Source organism: Argopecten irradians, chromosome 8 (genome assembly GCF_041381155.1).
Source record: "Argopecten irradians isolate NY chromosome 8, Ai_NY, whole genome shotgun sequence".
NCBI classification, from domain to species: Eukaryota; Metazoa; Mollusca; class Bivalvia; order Pectinida; family Pectinidae; genus Argopecten; species Argopecten irradians.
In genome coordinates this window covers 34,538,400-34,564,180 of record NC_091141.1, presented here as the reverse complement: position 1 = coordinate 34,564,180, position 25,781 = coordinate 34,538,400, and the positions used below count along the sequence as shown (strand labels likewise).

The 25,781-nt window shown below is 35.0% G+C and overlaps 1 protein-coding gene across 1 annotated transcript; it reads left to right on the top strand.

Moving 5' to 3' along the window:
• Positions 1–1,554: 1,554 nt before the first annotated feature.
• Positions 1,555–8,352, top strand: LOC138330199 (uncharacterized). The gene is made up of 2 exons (XM_069277645.1): positions 1,555–1,639; positions 5,580–8,352. Exon 2 carries the CDS (start codon positions 5,627–5,629, stop codon positions 7,187–7,189), a length of 1,563 nt encoding a protein of 520 aa, XP_069133746.1. The 5' UTR covers positions 1,555–1,639; positions 5,580–5,626; the 3' UTR covers positions 7,190–8,352.
• The last annotated feature ends 17,429 nt before the right edge of the window (positions 8,353–25,781 follow it).

Below are 25,781 nucleotides of genomic sequence, written 5' to 3'. Positions count from 1 at the left end.
AAAAAAATCGTTTGTAAATGAATGCAATCCTACGTCTAAACGTACATTTATTTCATTTTATCAAGAAAATTAATTATAAGCGTTGATGTTACTATTTTTTATTCCATCGGGTTATGAAATAAATTATGTTTGCAATTTTTTCAAACCAATTTTTTTTTGACCTGGTACACAACGCACTAGTCACCGAAACGTCATGCATAAAAATGGGTTGTGTAATTTCCTATTAGATAACAGAATCAATTAATTTATGTTATTTTTTTCAGAAGTCGATGATGCATGTCATATTAACGATAAACTTTTGTGGTATAACAGAATTGTTTATCTCGTTTTACATTCCCATTTCAAAAGTTAAAAGCTACTGATGGCTTCAATTGATGATATCGCATTTTAATATATAATGTTTGTAGATTTGCATAAATCATGTATCCTCTTTGTAGATTTCCTTTATCAATAATTTGATAATTAATTAAATGAATTCCCTCTCAGCTTTCCTTTCCACAACATATACATTACATGTAAATGTAAGATATATATTTTTTTCTGTAATTCATTTAATTTATATATTATATTAATAAACCTGGACGGATTCAGAAGGAGATTGAAAGTGAAAGTAGAAAAGTACCGGTGCAGACGAAACGTATTTTCTGATGACGTTACTTTAATACATGGATCAAATTGACTTCAATTGTTACAATATTTTGCAGTTGCCACATGAATTTATTATTAGAACCATTTCTCCTTCTCTTTCTTCACTTGATTAATTACACAAATGTTTTTTTTTAAAAAGACACAAACCTTTGATGTTAAAGACACAACTTTTTGATTTACAGGATATAAATTCATTAAATATTGAAATGTTTCCATCCCATGTTATTTGCCAAAGATAAACAAGGTTTATGCTAAAACATCACAAGTAATAAATGATAAGCGACGCGTAGCGCCTCAGTTGGACTGTTGAAAATTTCGCTCACGCGCTTTCTCCCGCATTGCAATTCTTAAAATTTGACAGGTATGTGGGCCCACTTTCGCAAACATTACTTTTTAACATTTAGGAATTACTTAACTTAAAATTCCACATAGGAAAGCATTACAGATTTTAAAGGAGGCTCCTTAACTTAAGATTTTTCCTGAACTTCTGTAATGCTTTCCTATGGGATATTTTAAGTTTAGGAATATTCGTGAAACAGGGCACTGATATCGGTTTATCTTCTTCCTGTTTATGATTTCAATATGTTTTTTATTACATTTAAAAATCTCTACTGGTTTTATGAAAACAATTTCACTTGTGTTTTTTATATTAAGTTCTTAAATTTGGGGACAAAAGCCTGCCACACCGCAATGTAGTTATAATCGTCATAATCGTTAAACCACAGGCGGAAGGTTCAATTTGAAAATGCTATTAAGTAAATAAATTAAAATCTAAAAGACAACTTTATACGTGTACATATATTGTCTGATTGACAAAAAGCTCATAATATACTAGTGATTATATATGCTTCGTAAGACATGTTTTATGTAAGAGTTATTCCCCTTTACTCGTATCCAAAACGGAAACCGAAACCAACAGTGAGTGAATTCCACGAAATTTCTTTACAATTTTTGTCAACGTGCTGGTGTACACGTGTATGCTCAGTGGCAGGTAAGACAGTATGTTTTAATTATTTCATGTTTACTGTTGATTTGGAATTAGTCTTAGGTTTATGATTTATAAATACCATCTGTATTGTGTTAGGAATAGTCTTCGTTCGATATACGTAGTTATTGATATATTACTGTATATAGGGGGTACACAAAAAAAATGTATTATATATTTATGATATATTTTATTGACAGAATGCAAAGCTCTAACCAAGGTTCTGACCCGCCTAGGTTTCTGTGTTTGTACATACGTATACTCGTCTAGATAATAAGACTAAGAGTATTTAGTATAGCTAAGTATGTATGCATTATATGTTATCTACAGTATGGTTATAAGTTAGAACAACATATATTGTACTTGGAGGGGCGGGGTCAAAAAGACCTCTGAAACTAAACATTTAATAGCAGCAGTACTCATAGACTGGCACTGACACCAGACTTAAGATAGCATGATAGATAGATGTCTGGTGTACATCTATATATCTGTCTTAATGTCTAAGTCTGGTGTCAGGACCAGATTATCTCGGGCTACACTCACAGATAACATTCTTAGTGGGGATTCAAAATTATACAAATCCAGGGGCTACACTTGTTTGTCCGTCCTCTGTCAATATTTCGTTTAATCGATAATAAAGTCATGAACGACTGAAAGGAATGCAAGGGTTTGTGGTTACAATGGTATGGCAGGGGCGTAGGAAAGCGGGGGCAGGGGGGGGGGCAACTGCCCCCCCCGTTCCCCAGGAGGGGGGGGCAAACATGTCTTTTTGCCTCCCCCCCCCATTTTCGCCGACTGAAATGTTCTAAAAATGCATATTTGAAAGCAAAATGGGTCCTCCTGCACATTTTTCGTTCTTCATTCTAAAAAATTTTCCGCTGCGCGGCGCATTTCCTAAAACGTTCAAGCACATAATGTTCAAACTTTTAATTAATAGCAGAAATTCAATACACATGAACTACACTGAAAATGTCCATTAAAGGATTCTACGTACTACATTTGTATTTCAAAAAATGTCTCTTAAAAGATTATACTTTGCTTATATGTCTTAGCAAGACAATTAATTCATTATTATTTTGAGTTCAGATCGAGCAGGGTTGCACAATGATATAACGACACAATTATCATTTCTAAATGCATGTTACTTTAAATCGAAAAATTACCATGGTAAGAACGCTTTAAAATCATTAAAATACATCGTAAAACTCATCTAAGCCATTCTAAATCGTATTTTTTTTTTTGCCGGGGGAGACCCCCGGACCCCCCCAAACACCCAAATCTCGCGCCTTCGGGCGCTCATAAATTCATCCAAATGCATCGTAAAACTCATCTTAGCCATTCTAAATCGTAATATTTTTTCCCGGGGGAGACCCCCGGACCCCCCAAACACCAAAATCTCACGCCTTCGAGCGCTCATAAATTCATCAAAATGCATCGTAAAATTCATCTTAGCCATTCTAAATCGTAATACTTTTTCCCGGGGGAGACCCCTGGACCCCCCAAACACCAAAATCTCGCGCCTTCGGGCGCTCATAAATTCATCCAAATGCATCGTAAAACTCATCTTAGCCATTCTAAATCGTAATATTTTTTCCCGGGGGAGACCCCCGAACCCCCCAAACACCAAAATCTCGCGCTCGCAAAATTATCAAAATTCATTGTAATAGTCACCTCAGCCATTCTAAATCGTAATATTTTCCCGGGGTCGAAAATCTTGCGCCTTCGGCGCTCACACACTAATTTGGCCAATTTGCGTATTCGTTAATTTCCTTTTAGCGGCCCCACTGTCAATAAATGTGTAGTGTACAAGGATTATATTTAATGATAATATATATATAAAAAAGGTATATAAAGTATATATGGTTGTGTGTTGAATTAATCTCCTCCTGTAGGTGCGGCGGGGGGTTGCAAAATATTGAGGACCTTTGCCCCCCATTACGTTTCATCTTCCTACGCCACTGTATGGGCTCCAGTAGGGGACTAGTGGTGGGGCCTAATACGGGAAATAAAGGAATTCAAAGCAATCCTTTTACTATTGTAGGAATTTAGGAATGAAATCATTTTGGTTCATATTTGCCCATAGACTACAGCATCCTTTACTGAAAGGGAATTAATGTAGACAATGTATAATTCAAGGTTCTAGGCCTCCAGGGGCCAGGCGGGCCTCTGCCGAATAAGGAAAATGTCAGAACTTCTGTTTCCATTGTGTTTACACCAGGCAAAACGCTACACGAATACCTTGTGTACGTTAGGTGCTTCGTGATTTATAATCTTTTCATATGTATAGGTGTGTACGTTTATAACTTTGATAAGAGAAGAGGTCATGCATATATCGATCCAATCCAATATAAAACAGCAGTCTAGTCGATCAGAGGTACTTGCCGTCGTTTCATTTTCTGTTTTAATTAACAGACTACATATATGGGAACCAGTGGTGAAGGATTATCTTGTTTAGTTTAAAAATGTTTCCGAAAAATGTAAGGGTAAAATGATTTACTTTTATACAGGAATGGATATATTCATAATCAACACACACAAAAAAAACCTATTTTATCAAATATTTTAATTAAGGATTCACTTTGAATTACATAAGTGATGTCATAATTTGGCTTTTATAATTAACCCTAGCACAAAATATCAAGTTTTAGATATAGTTGAAGCAAATACAAAAAAACAGTAACTCTTTTTATTGTAGGTTTATAAATGTTGATTTTGTATGATTATTTCAACATCCTATTAATAGAACTGCTAGTTTTATGGATAGAGTATCCGGAGAAAAACAACCGCCTGGTCAGTACATATGAGTCAAATACATTGTACAATATCAATATGGTAGTATAGCTTCATCAGTTTACAGTAGAATGAAAACATTATTGTCTCGTAAACCAAATATGCTGCTTGTCTTATAAATCATACAGTTCAATTTTAAAAATACAGTAGAGCTGTTCAATACATGCATGCGTTTTGTCAGAGTTAGCTCCCTTTATTCATGCCCAAAACAGAAACAGAAAACCTATAATGCATTTTTTAACATTTGTAACAATGGTTTACGTATATACGTAGTATGCTCGGTGACAAGTAAGGCAATATGTTTAATTATTTCATGTTGGCTGTTTATTATATATGAATCTGAGGTTTATAAATAGGTCATCTGATCATGATCCGAAGGCATATAGGTATCACCTTTCCGTCGTCGTTCGCCGTGCGTAAACTTCTTTTCAAGTTCTACTGGTGTGATTTAGCTGAAACTTGCATGAAATGGTCCTGACATGGTCCCGACAAAGTGTTGTTATTTTTCGGGTCGGTCTGAAATCCAAGACGGCCGCCACAGCCGCCATCTTGAACACACATTTTGAACTTCTAAAGTTCTACTCATGCAATTTGGCTGAAACTTGCCTGACATGATCCTAACATGGTCCCGACAAAGTGTTGTTATTTTTTGACTCGATCCTAGATTGCCGACACAGCCTCCATCTTGAAAACACATTTTGAATTTCAGGTTTTTCCGGTGCGATTTGGATAAAACTTGCCTAAAATAATCTTGGTACGGGTGGATAATCACTTGACAAGGTGTTGTTACATCTCTGGTTGATCCCAAATCGAACATAGCTACTATGACGCCATATCTAATTAATTGCCTATACGATTAGTGCCACGTAGTCAGATGACTGTTAAGGACCTTCGGCTTCTTGTTTATATTGTAGTAGATATAATCTTCATTCAATATATATTTTACTTATCAATGCTGTGTAACCCGGGTTCTGACCCTATAGGGTTCCGTGAGCCCGTATGTAGAAGTTGGAAAAAACAACTTTGATAAAGGTTTTGGAGAGACTAAAACAACCCCAGGGAAGAAAACTTTTGTATTTAATTAAAAAATAGTAATAGTATTTGTACTTGTAATATTTTCCACTGTATTATACAATTCTTTTCCTTTCTCGAACAGTTATCTGTCAAGCAGAGGTGACAAAGTACAGAATTTCAGGACAGAATATGGGGTCGACATGGTCTGATGATTCCAGTGTGAAGACAGTAAACCGGAACGTTAAAAAAATATGGAAAGATGGAACTGGTAGGACAGGGGATAGATCAGTTGGAAGCCATTTCAATGGCTGGCAGACCCCTGTTCAGTCATTTGCAGCCAATGAGAGGAACCTTGATGTGCAACTTCGAGAAAACAGATGCATTGGTGATTATCAGATATCAGATGATCTGTGGAACAAGTCGTGTGGGGTCGTTGACGAGATATCGCGAGTTTTCCATAAAACACTTACGACCGTTTCTGCGAAGCATCATCCATGCCTCATATTCGGTGATTTTGTAAAGCAAGGAAGTTCACGGGAAGGTTTGAAAGTTCGCGATCCTGACGAGTTTGATATGATTCTTCCGTTCACGATTGAAGGAGTTGATATACAGTCTGTTCCGGCTCTTGATAGCAGTGGTGAGCAGATCCCAGCACATGTTACACTCCGGGTACCAGAAGCTCAAATGGGAAATGTCGAGACTGATTTCAAGTATGATTCATTTAGACGAAACAACGTCTTTGATCGCCAAGGTTCAGATTTGTACCTGAATGCAAAGAATTTCCATACAAAGGTGATATTGTCAATCATGGACACTACTATATCTCTCATACAAAACGAAATCGAAGCAGAAACCGAAAACGAACCTTGTTCTTTTACTCTTACCAAAGCAAGCGTATTTCCACCGACATACAGATTCAAGATAAAAATAAAAAGTGATGATGACTTCGATGATTTGCTGTATGGTCAACAGATGTTCCGAAGATGTCAACGTGAAAGCAGAGATGTTGTTAGATTTGAAGGATGTTATGGAGAAGCATGGAATCTAAGCAACAAAGTTATTGAGTTCGACATTGTACCTGGCATCCTTCTTAAAACAGATCTTGTCTCCAATCCAGATAGCTGGATACCGATGACTTGTGACAGATATGCGGTCATGAAGTGGGTACACAAAGAACGGTACACGGCTGAGTATTCTCACCCCGAACTGATGTGGAGAGAGAGCTCCTGTGGATATGAGAAGCACATTATCGATATCGGCCAAAGAGATAGAAACAGCCTCTTCATCCTTACCGCGTGTAGGATTATAAAGGCCTACCTGGACGGAATGGATCGCTCCTCCCAACTGCGTAGTCTCATGACATCCTACCACATTAAGAACATCACCATCCATTGCCTCCTGTTCAAGCTGCAGGTTTCGGGTGTCAAAGAAGCTCTTGGCTATCTTATCGGGTTTCTAGAGACAAGTATCGACGCGAGATTCCTGCCGCATTACTTCTACGGGAACCCAAATGTCATATCCATGTTCAAGGTCTTATCTGGATTCGAAAAGGAGAAGCGTCTAAACCTATTTAGGGATATCTCGGAAACCCATTTCATACAGGCTGCAATGTCATTGCAACGGATGAAGGCTGATTTGCAAGGCTTATTCACAGAGCTTTCCCAGCTTCGTGATCAAGGATGTATCGAGGCGTTCAGACAATTCTGCACTTTGTATCCAGAAGATAGAAGTGACAAATGTATCCTGATGTAATTTTCGCTTCCTTTCAAAATCACCCTTTTTGCAAGATTATTTTGAGACAATTATGTCTGATTTACAAGGCTTATTCACAGAGCTTTCCCAGCTTCGTGACCAAGGATGTATCGAGGCTTTCAGACAATTCTGCACTTTGTATCCAAGATACAAGTGACAAATGTATCCTGATGTAATTTTCGCTTCCTTTCAAAATCACCCTTTTTGCACGATTATTTTGAGACAATTATGTAATTATCCAATGGATGGAAAGACAAGGTATTATAACAAACATTAGAGAGTTACCTCCCTTGCGGGGCGATATCTGTTGGGAAGTCAGTGTTACTTTGTTAGCAAGACTCAAGTTGTTTTCACTGAAAACTCTCTCGCGCCACGCTTGCAAACACTAATCGTGATCAATACCTGCTCCAAGGACAGATGGCTTTACAACATACAAATAAAGAGTACTTTGAAATTTTGGTTTCTTATATGAATATTCAAATCGACATTTCTGCAGGTGATGTTTACTTCGCAGTCACCTAAATATTTTAAACTGTATGTGTATCTTTATAGACTTGGACGTTTAAAATTGTAACAAGTACTGAACTGTATTTATTAGACTCGCGTGTTTTTGGAAACTTTTTGAGGTGCTAAATCGGGATCCGGTCGTCTGTTTGATGGGATTTTCTGGTCTTAAAGTGTCGATACAATTAGGTTAGTTTATAATTGAATGTATACATCAGTATGTATTTTTGTGATAGAACATGAAAACAGTTCACGTGATTTGCCAAGTTTAGTTTATTAGCCCTTATCCGAATCGTTCACATTGTACTGGAAACGTGGATTTTTTTCGCGAGTGATTAATTCCTATCATGGAACTTTCGCGGTGCTGTTATTTTCGTGATAGACACACTTTCAGACTTTTAACAACAAAGTCTATACATGTACAAAATAGTACGCGCGGGAGGGAATTTTCGTGATCAAGCGACCTTCGTGTAATTAGCGTAAATCCCCCCTCCCCGCGTAAATTTCCGTTGACAGTATCCATTGGAATATTGTGATAAAACAAAAATAAATGATACAATGATGCTTCAAAAAATTCGATTGTGTCAAAAGACATAGGTTTTTGTATTCAGCAGCTTTGCACATGGTAATTTTGGAAGAAATAAAAAAAGGATATGGTTGACTGGTATGTTTTTGATAATTTAAGTCATTGCAGAGAAAATACCAAATTGATATCTACAATTCATCTGTACATACATGGTCGCCACCAGTTGAGGATTCCTGAACGAGTCTGATAACAAAAGTCTACATCAATCAAATTCGTGTTTGGATGATGTCGTTGTTTTCTATTGTGAACATTCCCCTCATACCATAATTGTCAATCAGATTCTTTATTTTCTACTATCAATTTTGTACGATTAAATGCATCCTACATTTTCCAGAGGTTTTTATCACCGCCGTAGACCCCCCCCTAGCTATCGCATTGCAAAACTGAAGACAGTTTAGGAGTGAAAAAAAACTAACCAATCACATTCCTGCAGAAATTTCCTATTGAAGATTACAGTGAGCGACGCCCAACTTCAAAGACACAAGGTTAACAACTATGTACTGTAAAGTAGGGATGGATATAACGACAGTGAAAATAACCCCTGGAGTATCGATGTAGTAATATATATAGCCATTTGTTCCCTTTCAACATGTATTTTTAACGACAGAGGACGTTGCGATTTTATGTATGTAGGTCAAACTTTGTTAGTCTTCAGATGTAACGGGGGAGGGTACAAACTACTTTTTACTGACGACAAAATCCCGTATTAGAATGTATTAGTATAAGGTAACTTCAGCATTGACCATATAGCTACATTTATTTTAGTCCATCATCTGTCATGATCAGATAATGGTGCATCCTCAATAGTCCAGGGGTTACTATTTCGCTGTCGTTATATCGACCTTAGGAATATTTCATAGGAATATTTTTCTGACAGTGATAGGAACCCCTTGGATATCAATGATGATCGTGTAATAATAATGACAGACTATATAAATCACACGTGTTCGTCCGTGACCCCTTATCCGTCTATCCATCCTCTACCAAATCATTTTATATCTAATTTTCAGAAAGACATTCAAGAATCTATCTCAAATTTTATTTGCCCCTAGTTATGTATTTTGGGACAGTATGAAAAACAACGTGACAGGCGGGCGGCAATTTTGAATTTTCACGCTGGATCTTATCATCGCTATTTGTCATAATGTACGCTGGATCTTATCATCGCTATTTGTCATAATGTACTGTATGGATTATGTTTGAATTTTCACATTAAGTAGTATTATATTGTCTTTTCTACCTCATAATGCACATTGCATTTGAGGTAGATTAGAAAACAAAATAGCTGGCAAATACTTTTTTTCGTGAATTTTGATCTCCATGAATATGATCAATCAATCAATATTTTATTTCAGTGTAACGCATCGTAAAAATATACACTCATTGATAAAAGTAATTTTTGATGCCCAGCCGATATCGGCTTACGAGACACTTATGAAAATGAACATGGAGTTAAAAATCCTCATTGTTATACATATTAAAACTATGTTAAAAATAAAGTGAAGGACAAAAGTAAAATTTCATCATTGTATCATTTGAAATAATTCTTTATATTCTTAAAATTAGCCTTCTTCGTTTCATCATTTGATATATTGTTTTAGATAATAGGAATTGAAGTTCATCATCACAGAATAAATAAAACATCTTTTCAATTGCAGTGAGCTCATTAAAATTTCTGTAACATTTTGCTGCTTTTTCGAACAGATAGAGTCTGATATCGCTATAAACGGGACAGTCACAGAGAAAACGAGGCTCATATTCCACTTTATCTGGACAAAAAGGACAGTTATGCTGCTCCACTGGCAAGTTCGTGTATCGCCCAGTTTCTGATAGTAAAGGGTGACAACCGAGTCTAAGCTTGGCGTGATGGCTCCGATATAGTGACGTGGTATAATTGACGAGATATAATGTTCCGTGATCTTGTCCTTTTTGTGTATTATGTATGATCTCTATTAACTACCCGTGTTTTCGCTTCACAATTTGCTGAACCATACGGTTTCGTCATTCCTGTTAATACGGTAGACATTTTTTACAATTTGCATTCTTCCGATGTTCGGTTATCGACAATATTTAATACATTGGTTTTTCCTTAGTTTACGGACTCTCGCTTCCCAAGAATTTCCTCTCCTGGAAGATCATATATACTCCCTAAGTAGAAGTCTACCCGTATTAACAGTACGTATAACAAAACAGTACAAGTCTCCAAAAAACTTCCATGGTGTTGTTATGCTGACACCCGTATTTCCATCCAAAATCTTCACGAACTCCAACATTTGACGTATATTTATTTACTCCAAGATAAGCCTTCCTCGCTCGATTTTGTATGTTATATGATCCTGATAGGAAAACACGAGTACCCCAATCTATTTTTAGGAATGGTGACCTTTGTAGTTGACCTTTAACCCCAATGTAAAGCTGTGTTAACTCCTATGTTGTCATTGTATGAAGTTTGGACAAAGTATGTTGACGTGTTTTCAAGTTATCGTCCGGAAACTAATCTTTTTGCAATAATCTATTTTAGTAACAGTGACCTTTGTTTGTTTACCTTTTGACTCCAAATAAGATCCCAAGCTGTATTCTCGCATATACTACCATTGTGTGAAGTTCAATCAAAATCCGTCCATGAATACTCAAGTTATCGTCTGGAAACTAATATTTTAGTAAAAATCTATTTTTAGTAATAGAGACTTTTATATTTGACCATTTGACCCTAAATTCCATCCAAAGCTGTATTTTCCCATATGCTACCATTGTGTGTAGTTTGATCAAATTCCATTGATTCATTCGCAAGTTGTCATCTAGAAACCCAATCGAGACAAACAGACAGACGGGAACCAATTTTAAACACTGCATTCCCCTCCGATTTCACCGGCAGCAGCAGCAGGGGACTAAAAAATAAACATTAATTGTTAGCAATTATAACGCCAGACTCTATATCGAAGGCCATCGATAAATTTACTGCATCGTAGGCCATCAACTTAAATTAATGTAATTCAAATACGGTGCTCGCTGCGTGGGAATACTATACACGTGGTCAGTACGTTTGGTGGTTGATAGCCCTAAAATAGTGATACAGTTTTATTGATATTAACCATTCCCGATACGTTTTAGGAACATTAACAGAAACTCCCACAATATGTCCTTGTGTTAAACCGACGTCAAAGTATCGCTCAATTACATGAATTTAGTCGAATTATTGATTAAGGTGGGTTATCAAATGTAAGCTGTTCGTTTTTAGTTCTCCCATTAGTATACCCAATCTTTAGTTACTTCCCTTTTACGGAACTCTCCTTTTCATTTGTTAAGCCAAGCAAGCAATGCAAGGTGTGTGTATTTGCAGAAACATATACATAGAGATTGAAAACTTCTTTGTCATTGCTAACGACAGAGGGACCCTCGGCTTATAAGCATTTTCCGTTGGCTACCCATTTTTAAACGTATTCTTTTAACGATGCATGGTTATGAAGCTTAGACATTATCTCAAGGTCTGATATGACCAGTTGTTCCTATTAAAGTTTGAATATTATTTTTGAAAGCAAAAAAATAAGCAGTTTTACCTAGTTTTTCGAAAATCAGACATTCAAAGCCGGAAGTGAATTCTTTTGTCGCCATATTTGTTAAAACATTATTTTTTCGTATCAAAGATTTACACACACTATCTGAGAATTATTGAACTATATGAGCATGTCAAAGGTACCCTCTTTACTATTTTAGAGAATAGGGGAAAACCCTTAGACACATACAGAGATACATCTGCCGATCGTAAAAATGGCGGAGTTACCAATCTCTCTTGCTTTTGAATTTTTTCAAAACGTGCACTCAATGTCGTTAAAATATGGTAACCTGTTGAATAACCGAGAACAGTAAAACATGGTCATAACGAAACCAACACAGTCTTTTCATAATAAGCACAGTTCGTTGTTACAGTGGCTGCTTTGTGCAATTTCGTAAAGTCGAAAAATAACCATTTCTGTATCTCGTGTTTTTGTTTTCGAAGCGAAAAGACGAAATATAAAACACGAATAGTCGCAATTGATGCTCAATAATTAGCAAACCTTCGTCTTTTTGGACACATCAGTCGCCGTAAGTTGTATATATATTATACATAGGAACTATGACGGGGATAGTTCGTTGTAAACGTGTTTGGAACTTTCATATGTGGATATAAAGGATAGGGATATTTTACCCGAGGGTCACAAAATGTTGTAAAACCCGAGGATTGCCGAGGGTTTTACAACATTTTGTGATCTCGAGGGTAGAATATCCCTATCCTTCTTATCCACGTATGAAAGAGTATTTTTCTCTCATACTTCGACGTTTAATTGCAATTTTACTACTACAACTTTCTGCCATTTTGAAATGAATTCGAAAAAAATGTTCCTCCATACATGATAAATGCGTGATATTTTCAACGCAAATTCTATTGTTTGTATCTTTTAATGTAGATACAGCATAATTTCTGAAAAAAAATGTCAAAATTGCAGCGAGAAAGTAGCAAGTTTGTTGACGCTGAGACGTCACGAGGCTTTATTGCACGGTAGCCATGCAATAACGCTTCAGGCGCCATGAGTGTATTGCCCTAGACCAGCCAGTATTACACGTGTAGGTATGAGAGGAATTGTTTTATAACATGATACCAACTAAATTTGAACACTTTTTAAACATACATAATTGAAATGTTTATATAATATGTTTTCTGATACCATAACTGACTTTCTGATCGGCATATTTGCTCATACCTCTATCCAAAAACAACGAGAGAATGCTGCGAAACACTGAATTAGATGTTCTCTCGACATGGAGACATTGTAGATGCGTTGATTTAGAGAAAAATCCGGTCGGAAATTAATGAACATTAAAACTTATTTCATCTTATCTGGATGTCTCAAAACTAGATTATATGCATTGATATTATGATTATGAAAATAATGTTGTAACTGGACTCAAGCTGCCACAAAGACAACTGAAACTAGATTTGATTGCGATCAAAACACGGCATTCCCACCCAGGTATTGATATAAGTAATAATAAGATCTTTTTGATAATTTTTTAATCGTTATTTTAATTTGACTCTTTGGCCCCACCTCTCTTGCACCTTTTTATCTTCTATACAAAAAGATTCCGAATAACCTATCTTGTAGTACTTGAAGCCTTTTACCAAACTACAGCTGTGTCATGGACGTGAGGTTGGGTTGCGGAACTCGCTCTACATTTCTTGATTCTTCACAACAAAAAACACATATGTTCGGTTTCAACTCCACGTTCATTCTCCTTTCTTATGAAGATCTTCGACCGATGGGGAATAACTCGTACAATTAGAGTGACGATTATCTCCCTTTGGCCACATAATGCAATCTCATCACATTCGTACAACTACATGATAAGCAACATCCAACGCACAAAATAAAATCGCCGAAAGGAAAATTGAAGTGTTATATCTCCGCCATTTTAAATCATATGACCTTGAAATTAGTCATTATATGTGTCTGAGAACATGCTCTTTCATATCCAATCTTCAGAACATTTTTATCGGAAATCTCAAAATTTCCGTTAAAAATTGAACGAAATGACATATTCGAAGGACTATATTTACGCCATTTTCAAATCCATGACCTTGAAATTAAAACCCTGTACAGATAATACGCCAATGTCTATATTTGCAAAAAACAACACCCTACATTAAATGAGAAAAGCCCTACGAGCTCACAAATTACGGGAAAAAATAAAGAAACCAAACAAATTGCCATATTTGGAGAGCTATATTTCCGCCATTTTTCTATATAGCCCCTTGAAATTCATTAATTTTGAAGACAAAGTTTATACAACACAGGTACGAAAAATCAAGACTGTATATACAGGTTTAAAGGCGGTGAAACGTCTCGGGCAAGGACAAATAAAAACTAAAATTTCGATTTCTATGTTAAAGTTCATTTTTGACCTTTGTTTGACCTCATTTGAGACCTTAGCGAACTCGTGAATTTGACATAATTTCTGATAACATGTAATGAGAAAAAAACGTGCAGTGCGCGATATACCATAAGAACGAAACGTACATGTTGTGTAGCGTACGGTTATGAAATTATGAGCGTTTAAAATTCGTTCGAAAAAGTAGTTTTTTACGTCTGTGACCTTGACCTTGAACGTTATCGTCCAAAATCGAGCGTACGTTTCAAGAACTCGAACTCGTGTACGTACATAACGTGTCCAAAGTTGATCTCGTAACTTGTTCCGTTAGTGAGCAAAAGTGTTAAGAAGGTTTTGTGGAAAAAATAAGAATAATAATATGAAGAAAAAACAGAACGAAAACATTAGGGATTTCCATCCTGAATGGAAATCCCTAAAACAGAACAATAACAATAGGGATTTCCATCCTGAATGAAAATCCCTAATTATAATGATATATAGAGTTGGAGCAGTGATAGGTGTGTGTAGGGGGACAAACTACTAACAACGTACATTTTGTATTTAGATCGGCTTCAAGAATCTCCACTTTAATACTTTTTTATGCGTACGCGAATTCTCACAAAAGTTTGTGTACAAATTTTCTTTCCATATTCCTATGAAATAAATAAAACAAAATCAAAGATATCAATGCGTAATTGCAAAAACATTCCTTGAAGTGTTCAAAAATACAAATGTAATTTTTTATAAACATAGCTTATAGAAGCATGGCATAACCAATTCAGCAATTCAGCAGGTACAACAAGTACCATATGGACCACTTTTAATACAATTTGCTTACATATTTATATACACATATATCCGAAAATTATTAATCATAGTTTGTTTCACTTATAGTAAAACTAAGCACATTTTATCAATTTTGGCACTTGTCTATAGAGCTATTCTCTTTAAAAAATATCTATCCTTTTAAAAGAGTATATTTAATAGTAGGTAGAATCCTTAACATATAGCATGTGAATTGTGATGATATATTTTGTTGTATTTTCTTATATTTACACTTGGTTGGCTTGTTTACTATACGCAAGTACTAGCCGATTTTGTTTACCATAACTGCATGGTAACATTGAACTTTGAACTTGCGTATGAAAATGTTCTATGCAACGTAAAGGGGCTACTTTTTTAAAAAGAAACACATGGCATTGTTTACATTTTGACACAACATTACGTGTATATTGTTTTTCATAGAATTTTGGAAAAATGTAAACAATATATATATATATTATATTTATATATGATACCAACATTTTTTTAAAATTACCAATGTATAAAGAAACGTGAAACAACCCAACCGGGGCGACGTGCAGTGCTTTCATTTTTGTTAAAAATGTTGGATGTCAAATGTAAACATTACCTCTGTAGTGTGTCTGTGTTCGTCCTACGATCGAGTCTTTGGGGTGGACGGGCGTGAGACCCTCTGACAGAGGTCAGTTATAAACATATCCTCTTGTCTTTGTTCTTTGAGAATTTAATCGTGTGTACTGTAGATCTATTATAAAACATGCACCGATCCACGTGTTGACAGCTATGCGTCACCACAAATACATTGTATCCATCGAACACAAGTGAAGTTGTTCCATCTATCGATGGCGATGGATCTAAGCGTAGATTATATAATCATATGGCTCCCAAGGATGTAATATCGTCAAGTCAGACGATAATCTCAAACACTTTGAGCTACTTGAACACTGGTGTTTTGACAACTTCGGCAAACTCCAGTGTGTAAGCGTGCGTCAGCTTCGCCTCGCTGCACAAATAACGGTCACCGAGTTCACACATGTGGCCGAGTACAAATACTTTACGTTATTACGCTATATATTGACTTTTAGCAAAATTGAATATCTATTTAAAGGTCTTATCTTATTAAATAAAATTATCTCTGAAATTGACTTCGTTTATCATGTTAATTTTACACTAAAATATTGAACTTTTTTGTCGTCGCGGATGAGAATAATTTTATCTTACGTAAAGAGTCATCATTCGCTGTTCAATTGAGTAAGCTCCTCCCACTTTTGACCGACTTCTATTGAATAATTACATCACTTTCAAATGACGATTTTATTGCATAAAATATAAACAAAAAGTTGTGTTAGTGTAAATATAGGGATTGGATTTCGCTTTTATGTTAACTATGTTTGTATGGAGCAATTCCTCTAAGAATATATTCTATGGGGCGCGTTACGCGCCTCATATTGAATATATTCTTAGAGGAATTGCTCCATACAAGCATGGTTAACATAAAAGCGTAATCCAATCCCTATATGATCAATTCTTATTGAACAATTAAATCGTCATCTGTATAAACTGGTCATTTTTTCGTACATGGCTTTAAGTAGTGCAAGTAGAAATAGTTTTTAGGTTTTCGTCTTTACGATTATTTTACAATTTTATATTCTGAAGATGCTACACCGTTACAAAAATTGTATATTTTTCAATCCAATACAGGAGCAGCGGAATAATTATGTTTCTTCAGATACAAAAGTCACTTACTTTACACCATTACCACTATTGAAAAGTTTGAGATTCTTATTTTACTTCAAGGAAAAAATACCAAAAATATTAAATTGCGTCCCGAAAATATTCCATGGCACTATACCCTATATGGAATGAGGTACTGATTGCGCATGTATCAAATGCAAAATAAGTTATTTAATATGTGTATTTGTGTTAATTGGACTTATATATAGACTGTTAAACATTAGTCAAATGATGGGTACCGTTTATGCTCTGTCGGCGATGGCGCATATTTAATAATTTAAGATAATAAGAATAGTAATATCAAATATTAATAATAAAAAAAATAACCCTGTTATTTCCCAACACATTTTTTCAATAAAATATATCAGAATTTTGTTTTTAAATAAGAATTCGACATCAGATATATCAGAATAAGTTATTCATTTCTGGTAATGTGAAATGTATATACTATATTTTGATGAGGGGGAATGGACCTTTGTGGAAGGACACATCTAGAATTGTCTCCTTGGAAAGAGTTATTTTCTAGAGGGCGAAGGGACATAATTATTTTATCATACCGAACAAAATTAAAAGAAAAACATCTCTGGTAAAAGAACTCACGAAGATATTTCCCAACATTGCTAAATTCGTCGGGCTCTTGCTTGACGTTGCAGATGACGTCAACTGTCGGTCACGTGCGGAGCTTTCAAAGGGTTATTTCCCAGGGGTTATTTCCCTTGGGGATTATTTCTCTCGGGGTTTTTCCCTCGCCTTCCAATTGCGGGGACATATATAACTTATTCAAGGTCTAGTGGTCAAGTTTAATCCAATCAGAACATCCTAAATGAAAGTGGGGTATAATAATACAGATTGTGAACACCCAATCCACTACAATGACCTACTTAAGTACTACGGAATGAATGATTTTCCTTTTGAGACCATACACATACTGGCGTACGATAAACCTGACTACCTTCGTTAACATTGAATGTTTCTTATGATATGTAAAAACGCTAAAAATACATATAACATACAAATATTCGTTCTGGGATACAAGCTAAATATGTTATTTGATATTCGTGTATTAATATCCTCTTGACAGTTCTCATTACTGGTACAGCGTTTATTGGTTTCAGATTAGTATTTTCTGATTAAGCTGTGTAGATGGCTTGAATTTCCATGATCAACTTTTCTGGTTATTGACATGTTTCGTATTTCTGATTCTTGACATCAATATACTATATGATGAATGTGTTTCAAAGAAAAGTAGGCCGAACTGATCAACTGACACTGATGCTCCAACGCTGACAAATGGCATTTTTCGCTATCGAAACCAGGAGCAGACGATTCAGTATTTTGCTTAACTTACAAAAGTAACTTACTTTACACCATTACCACCATTAAAAAGTTTGAGCTTCTAATTTTACTTCAAGATTTTTTTTTTAATTGCATCCCATAATCCGTGACACTTTGTCCATGTGTTATATGGCATGAATTATCAATTGCGTTTGCACCAAGAGCAAAATAAATTATTTCATATTATTTTTGTGTAAATTAAACACTAATTAATGTCAATTTGATAAATATCGTTTATGCTCTGTCGCCGGTGGAGCATCTGAAAACAATTACTGTTTTTTTCTTTCTTTAAACATGCAGGTATATGTAAGAGCAAGAGGCCCAATGGGCCTCTATAAAGGTAATTTGACTATTGATGAAATACAACATATTATAGTTTAACTGATATACACTGTCAATCGTTAAAGATTGTAGCCTATTTGATTCCTGTGACTTTGAATGAAGCCCTTTATCCCAGAATGCTACCGGCCAAATATCAGTACCCTGGGCCTTTTGAGAAGAAGTCGTTTGAATGAGAAGTTTACGAAAGGCGGACGGCACAGGAGCAAGACGGTCGACGATGAACGGGGAATTGGTGTCAACTGGCCTAAAATAGATATACTGAAAATTAATCTCCTCCAAAATGTGTTAAAGCGAAAGTGCGTTATAAAAGTCTTAATAGTGAACAGTAAGCTGCGGGAAGAAGTTTGATTACAGTAAATTGTTGTCCGTTTTGATTTAATATTAATGGATCGTTCCAACTATTTTGATATGTAGTTATGTATTGAAGTTAAGATTTTAATACCCATGCTTGGTTCACGCTATCTCTGTTATACGCATTTTCGTTATTAATGAATCTATCTGGCTATTTGCGAAAATACATTCATCCTAATAAGAAAAAAAAATGGTCTAGAAATTTTTATAAAAATCGGTTATAGTGAAATTCCAAATTTATCCCAATACATAGATTCTCTAAAAAATAAATATAAAGTTACAAGTTGTAGTTGAACATCAGACTGTCCCCCTTTAAGATCATGGCTATTTGGTTTATCATCATATAGTTAAGTGCAAATACCCTAGTACCAATCTTAAAAGCAAAGGGACATGTTCAGCGAACAATTTTGATTTATATTTTATTAATAAACACTGATTTAAATGTTCTTGGGAGTAAATACGTGTATGAAAGTATGAACTCGGAAAATATTTTTACACTTAAACTTATCTCTTCATTTGAGGCTTTTGTGTACAAACATGTGAGTAATATTGAGAAAAAAAATAAAAAAAATAAAGTCGCGTGAATATGCCGATACGCATGAAAATGCGAGATTTACTGAATATCCCTGTAGAAGAGTGTATTTCTCTCAAGGTATTTCTGCGTTTCTAGGTGTTTTCAGGAGTCCCAAAAGTCGTCTGTGAAAGTGGCAATGTCTGCGTTTTATTGTTTTTATTTATTTCAATTACTATCTTTTCTACACGAAAAAGTTTATATGTATCATGGTCCATGGCCATCCAAGAAATTATATAAATATATATACTGCTCCGATTCCCTATAGAAGTTGAAGATGACTAAGCATTTTGGAGTATCCAATCCTCAAAATCACGTTTATTGACATGATGTATTATGAACTGACATAGTTGTACTCGACTGGTAGTTAAATAAGTGATAAACCATGAACAAAGCAGTGCTATATTACTGTCAATGAACTTTAATTTGACACTTTCAAATCATATCGCATTATTACTTCTGCCATTTAATCCATTGACGAAATCATACATTTATCATGATATAAAAAACAACGCAATATCAACATTCGGATTAACAACACGACCAAGTTTAGGTTAAGGACCGTAGAACTGGCATATAATAAGAATGATTATATGAATATTTACACAATAGGATGGATTATTGTTTGTTTACCGCCGTCCTTACTCTGCATATTGTGGATGTCATCTCACCGACTCATCCTTTTTAGAGCTAAAATATTGTAATATAATTCCTCTGATTATGTATATTTACATAATATACTGAATAATAAATTTACTTGATTATTTCAATTAGGTGTCATTTGCTGACTGTTTGTTAGATGAAAGAACGTCCTATGAACAGCCAGAGTCATGTAAGGACGACCATCATATGTATGCTGTGAGTATCGTGTGTGAAGTGTCTGGTGCGTTTTTTGGGCGACTGCAGTATAATCGTGTTGTGTCTTCTTGTATAGAGGAACTATTGCCCATTTATAGTGCTATATCACTGAGGCATGCTGCCGGAGGTCTTAAGCTACACACCCCATCCTGTCACATTATGCTGACAACGGGGGAACCAGTCGTCCCACTCCCTGTTTGCTGAGCGCTAAGCTGGAGCAGAAACTACCATTATTATAGACTTTGGTGTGTCTCGGCCAGGGGACAGTACCCAGAGCCTTCCTCACAGGGGCCATCGCTCAACTCAAGTCCAAAAGTGAGGTGGTGCCAAGGGAGGCATTAGGAAACATAAAGTCAGTTAGTAAGAAGAGAAAAGATAAGATCCTAAATTAAGTCGCCTTTTACGATCATGCAATAGGGGCAGCAGGCACAATTCTAACGCCCTACCTGCAGGGCTGATACTACCATTTTGTACCTTTATGCTGAGCGCTAAGCAGGAGGAGACATTTTATACACTATGGTATGTCTCGGCCAGGGGACAACCTAAAGCCTTCCTCCAGGAGCGATCACTCAACAGAAGACCAAAAGTGAGGTGGTGTCAAGAGAGATGTTAGGAAGATCAAAATAAAGAAGGAAGAAAGAAAGAAAGGATAAGATGCTAAATTAAGTCAGTTTTCTTGTCGGCTTCTTTTGATTGGAAGCCACAATACAATAATTTTAATAGGATTCGTTTATCTGAAGTCAGTACAAAAAGGTTCGTATATATACATTGTAATAAATCACATAGAGCAGTGACGAAACAATACAAAATTCTACGTTATCGTTTTTCGTTATCGTGTACCAATCTATTGTGCATATTTAGGTTAAAATAGTTATTAGAGGGGGGTGCCTTGGTGGAACATAGGCAAAGTTGTTTATCAAAAATGTTTATTTCAATAAATCTTCTATTTAGCATATATATTCACTACTGACATAAGTTCCATGTAAAGTAAATATTGACATGTCATTTACAATATCAAACAACTCGACAAGATAAAAACAACATTTCCCCGATTTTATTACAGTATATTCATTTTAGCGCCGTCTTTTCATTTGAGCAAAATCAATATCCTGAATAGCTTAGTGCAAGGATGAACTCGTCCAATCACAAAAATGGCTACATAAAGAATTTTACAGTATTATTATAAGAAGTATTTTAGTATTTTAGCGCAACAATGTTGCAGTGAAATATATATAGAAAGAGACTTTAATCCTTAAGTAGAGTGTATGTACAGTTGTCTCCCCTTATAACACTGTCACAAAGTGGTCTGGTAAATTGAGATAATAGGATTTTATTTTAAACGGGGATCTTCATAATATTTTCATGTGACTTCAATTATATATCGGTACACGTCAAGAAAACACTCAAATTTTGCTCAGATACAAATGTCAGAACGTTAACCGGGATCTGGATAGCGAAGAGACAAATGTATGATGTCATGGAAGGGACAGTCTACGTGAACAGACAGAATCATTTAAGGACACGTGTAAAATATGTGTGCAGTGTGTGGATGAATGTTTTGGGAGGCTGTAGTATATTCGTGTTTATTCTTTTAATAATAATATTAAAAATGGAACTCCAGTCCTTTTAATAGCGCTATCTTATAGAAGCATGTCACCGAGAGGCTTTAGTTTTAATGAACGTTAATGTCTGGCGGGTAATATGTTCACTGAAAACAAATAATGTCTGCAGATAATCCCTATACATCGGCTGTTGTTTCTAAAGAAGTTAAGGGTCATTGTTCTTTCAGGACACTCTTAAATTGCTGTCCGAATTAAAATATTGGTATGATCAATGTGCAAGACGTTTTTAATGAAACGTTTTAAATTATAAGATTTATGAGAGTGAAGTATGGAGAGAAACCAAAATCATTGCTATAAGTAGAATACTGCCAGAATTATCAGAAATAAATTGAAACTTATCAGCGCGATTAAAACTTCACATAAAATGTCTCATTATTTCCACAATATATCAGAAGATATGGCATCCAATAAAATGTAACTGCTTATCTTTTCACTGCCTTTCAATGAGGAGGATTTAGTACGTAAAATCAACCAAATGACCTAGGTAGCCTCTGTTTTTAATCAAATTATCATAAATCTTTTCACAGTAACCACCTACAACGGTTTCAATAAAGAAATATGTAACAAAAGAATGATCATTTTTGGATCGAGTAATAAATTCTTCAACGTAGACTGGTCATAAAAAGTACACAATACTAAAATTGTAAGTCAAATTTTGGTCTTCAGACTTTAAAAGGGTTATGAAATAGTAAACGGGAAAATGGTAATTAATAAATATTCTAAATCAGCGACAACGATTTCTTCTTACATGCTTCTTTCACAATTTATTTGTTTCGTTATAATTATCATGATTTTGCGTTATTAGTTTGGGCGCAGAATGATTAATGACCTATACAAAAGATAACTCCGGCCATCAATGTTATTCTATATTTGCATATTACAGAGTTATCTTCCCTTACAGGTAGATATTGATTGTGACATCAAGTGTTTGCGAGCGTAACGTCATACTTTTCGGATAAAACGACGTGATTGCACCCACAAAATAATGACGTCACAATGGATACCTAACCACAAGAGTGGTAACTCTGCCATATACAAAGACGAAATTTTATTTCGCATTATTTCAAATAACAAACATTATGGTCAGCTGTATAATTTATTAAACAAAATATAATTTTTGTATACATAGATTTTTTTTTAAATCATTCCACATTTATAAGAAATTATTACTATTAAATTTATTCATTCAAGTGAAATATCGATTCAAAACTTGTTTGTTTTAAATATTTTTATTATAAAAAAAATGTTACTATAAATTATCATATTCAGACCCCGTTATGCATCATGTTGGTTGTTGTTTATTAATTTCCTATCTTTGTGTTAACTCGTTACTTTTCCATCTCCTTGTTCAGAACTGTTCTCGTTAACATTAATTTAAGATCCTATTCGCTGTAACCCAAACTTGACGAAGATGACACACAATAACCCCAGGAACCCGATCATAATACCGTAATGACAGGGGAGTGAGGCTTAAAATGCGTTATTTAAAAACTCGACAAACATTTGGAAAATATCATACGCGATCAATACCATTTGACTTTAAAATGACTTTAAAACGTTGTTCGCGGATTTGAACCATTAAACAGATTTATTTATTAGGGGATCGGTACCTATTGTTTTTCAATGCTAGCACAACCTCAGGATCATACTAAATTAATATTAACAAAATGTAATCAAACAGCCTTTTTAACATAGCGTGTGAATAATCCTATTATTCCATTCCTAGTAAATGCAAAATTTAACCCCCGTGTCAAGATATCGTGATCTTCTGGTAAACAGAGATGAGAAACCTGGTTCATGGACAGGACATCAACATTTGTTTTCATATCGAATCGTGTAAAACGTTTGAACGAACATTTCAATTGAACTCTTCGGAAACATTGATTGAAATTGCACGACAAGATCCGAGGGGATCTAAAGTAATGTGCCAAAAGTATCCGATAACGACATTTTTTTACTACATAAGTCATGCATTTTCAAGATATGTTCAATTCATGCTATGACTTTTTTCATGAAAAGTTCTGTAATAGGGAATGCAAAATAGCTAGGTTGCAGAAAGTAAGTTAAGAAGAAGGAATATATAATATGCTAAATTTAGTCGCCTTTTACGACCATACAATAGGGACAGCAGGTAGACTGTTACGCCCTACATGTATCTGCAGGCATAATTGATCTACAACAAAAACTTTCAACTCAGGTAATAACGAGGACAGGTAATTGAACGGACTATTGAACCCAGGGCTTCAAACCCAGTAACGTTTTTGTTTTATGAAATAATAATAAAAACAATCGAGAAAATCACGTAATCGATATCTACAACAAAAAACCTTTCCACTAACTAGCATTGACGTAAAAACTAACACGGTCGGAAATGTAGTTGTTTGCAACGTTTGTTCTTTTTAAAAGAAATGTATGTCCATTCAAATATAGATGTAGAAATGCTATCACTTTTGTTAGTTTACAACCTTTGTTTTTTCTTATTATTTGAGCCTGCGTATACAATTATAAAATCAATACAATGTAGTGGTAGGCCAAATGTTTATTGTTTGCCCACACATTGGCAAAATATGTCCCATTAATGACATGGCAGTTTGTTGATCCCCTTAAATTCAGATAATTGGCATAAATCTGCTTGTGATTTGCAGTAATCATCATTTATATAATAAGGTATAGAAACCCTGATTATACTTCTCAGACACTGATGCATTTTTGACATTTGAGATACGGAGCCTTGTACACATATATGATAAGAGGGTTTAACTTGGAAACATTTTAAGACAATTGGGAATGAAATCAAGCGTTATTATCCATCTGTTTTGTCAACCTTGATTAGCTCTCCTGCGCGTGAAGGTAAGAATCGTGACGACTTGTCTTGCTCAGTATCTATCGTACTAATTATGCGGTAATGAAATAGAAGTCTATAAAAAGTATGAACTTCCGCGGTATTTTTTACATTCAGGGAGCCACAATCTATCAATATGAGTTTGAATCCTACGTGGTGTACTAAGAATATATTTGCAAAAAAGGTCGACCGGAAGGCAGAAGCTCGAAAATGCGACGTTGTGGAACGACTTTTGCATCCAGCTGTTCCATTAATCTCGTTTCTCGTCGTATAAAGGTGTCATAATTTTAAATATAATGTATTAATGCAATAATTTTTATTTTCAGAAATTATTCTAATATAAATATATGGATTGAATGTATTTTTCTAATTTTTATAGCGGCTGTGAATAGCAGAAGCTATCTACATATCTTCCGATGAGTGTTAACGCGCTCCACGGGATATGTAGATAGTTTCTGCTATTCATAACCGCTATGAAAATTAGAAATTTTAAAACACATTCAATCCCTATATGGCTATCGAATATACACTGTTTTCATGGCTATAATGTCTACGACAGATCTTTGTTTTCAGTAATTACATGTGACATTCATATCACTGAAATAAACGTCGAGGAAAAAAATCTGAATCGGATTAGTTTCAAATTTTAACTATAACAAAAACACAAATCTACCGGAGGATCTAAATCAACTCCAAAAATGGTCTGATCGATGGCTTTAAAAATTTCATCCTGACAAATGTAAAGTTCTATACCTAGGGCAGAATCCAAATAAAATGGCCCTACATTTATTTAAAATCACTTTGGAAGGAATAATACAGGTCTCGAAAAAAGGGATCTTTGAATAACAACTTACAATTAACAGCCCCCAGGGAAAATATTCATTATGCCGTCAATAAAGCAAATAAAAAAATGTAGAATAATGGGAACTATCCGGAGAATCTACAATTATTTAGATAATCAAATATTCTGTCTATTATATAAAGCACTTTCAGACCACATTTGGAATACGCCTACATATGGAACACGTACTTACAAACACAATTAAACGAGATATAAAGAAGAGTAACAAAATAAACACCGGAAATAAAAGATCTAAGAAATGGAAACAGACTGAGGATCCTGAAGTTACCTACACTAAAAC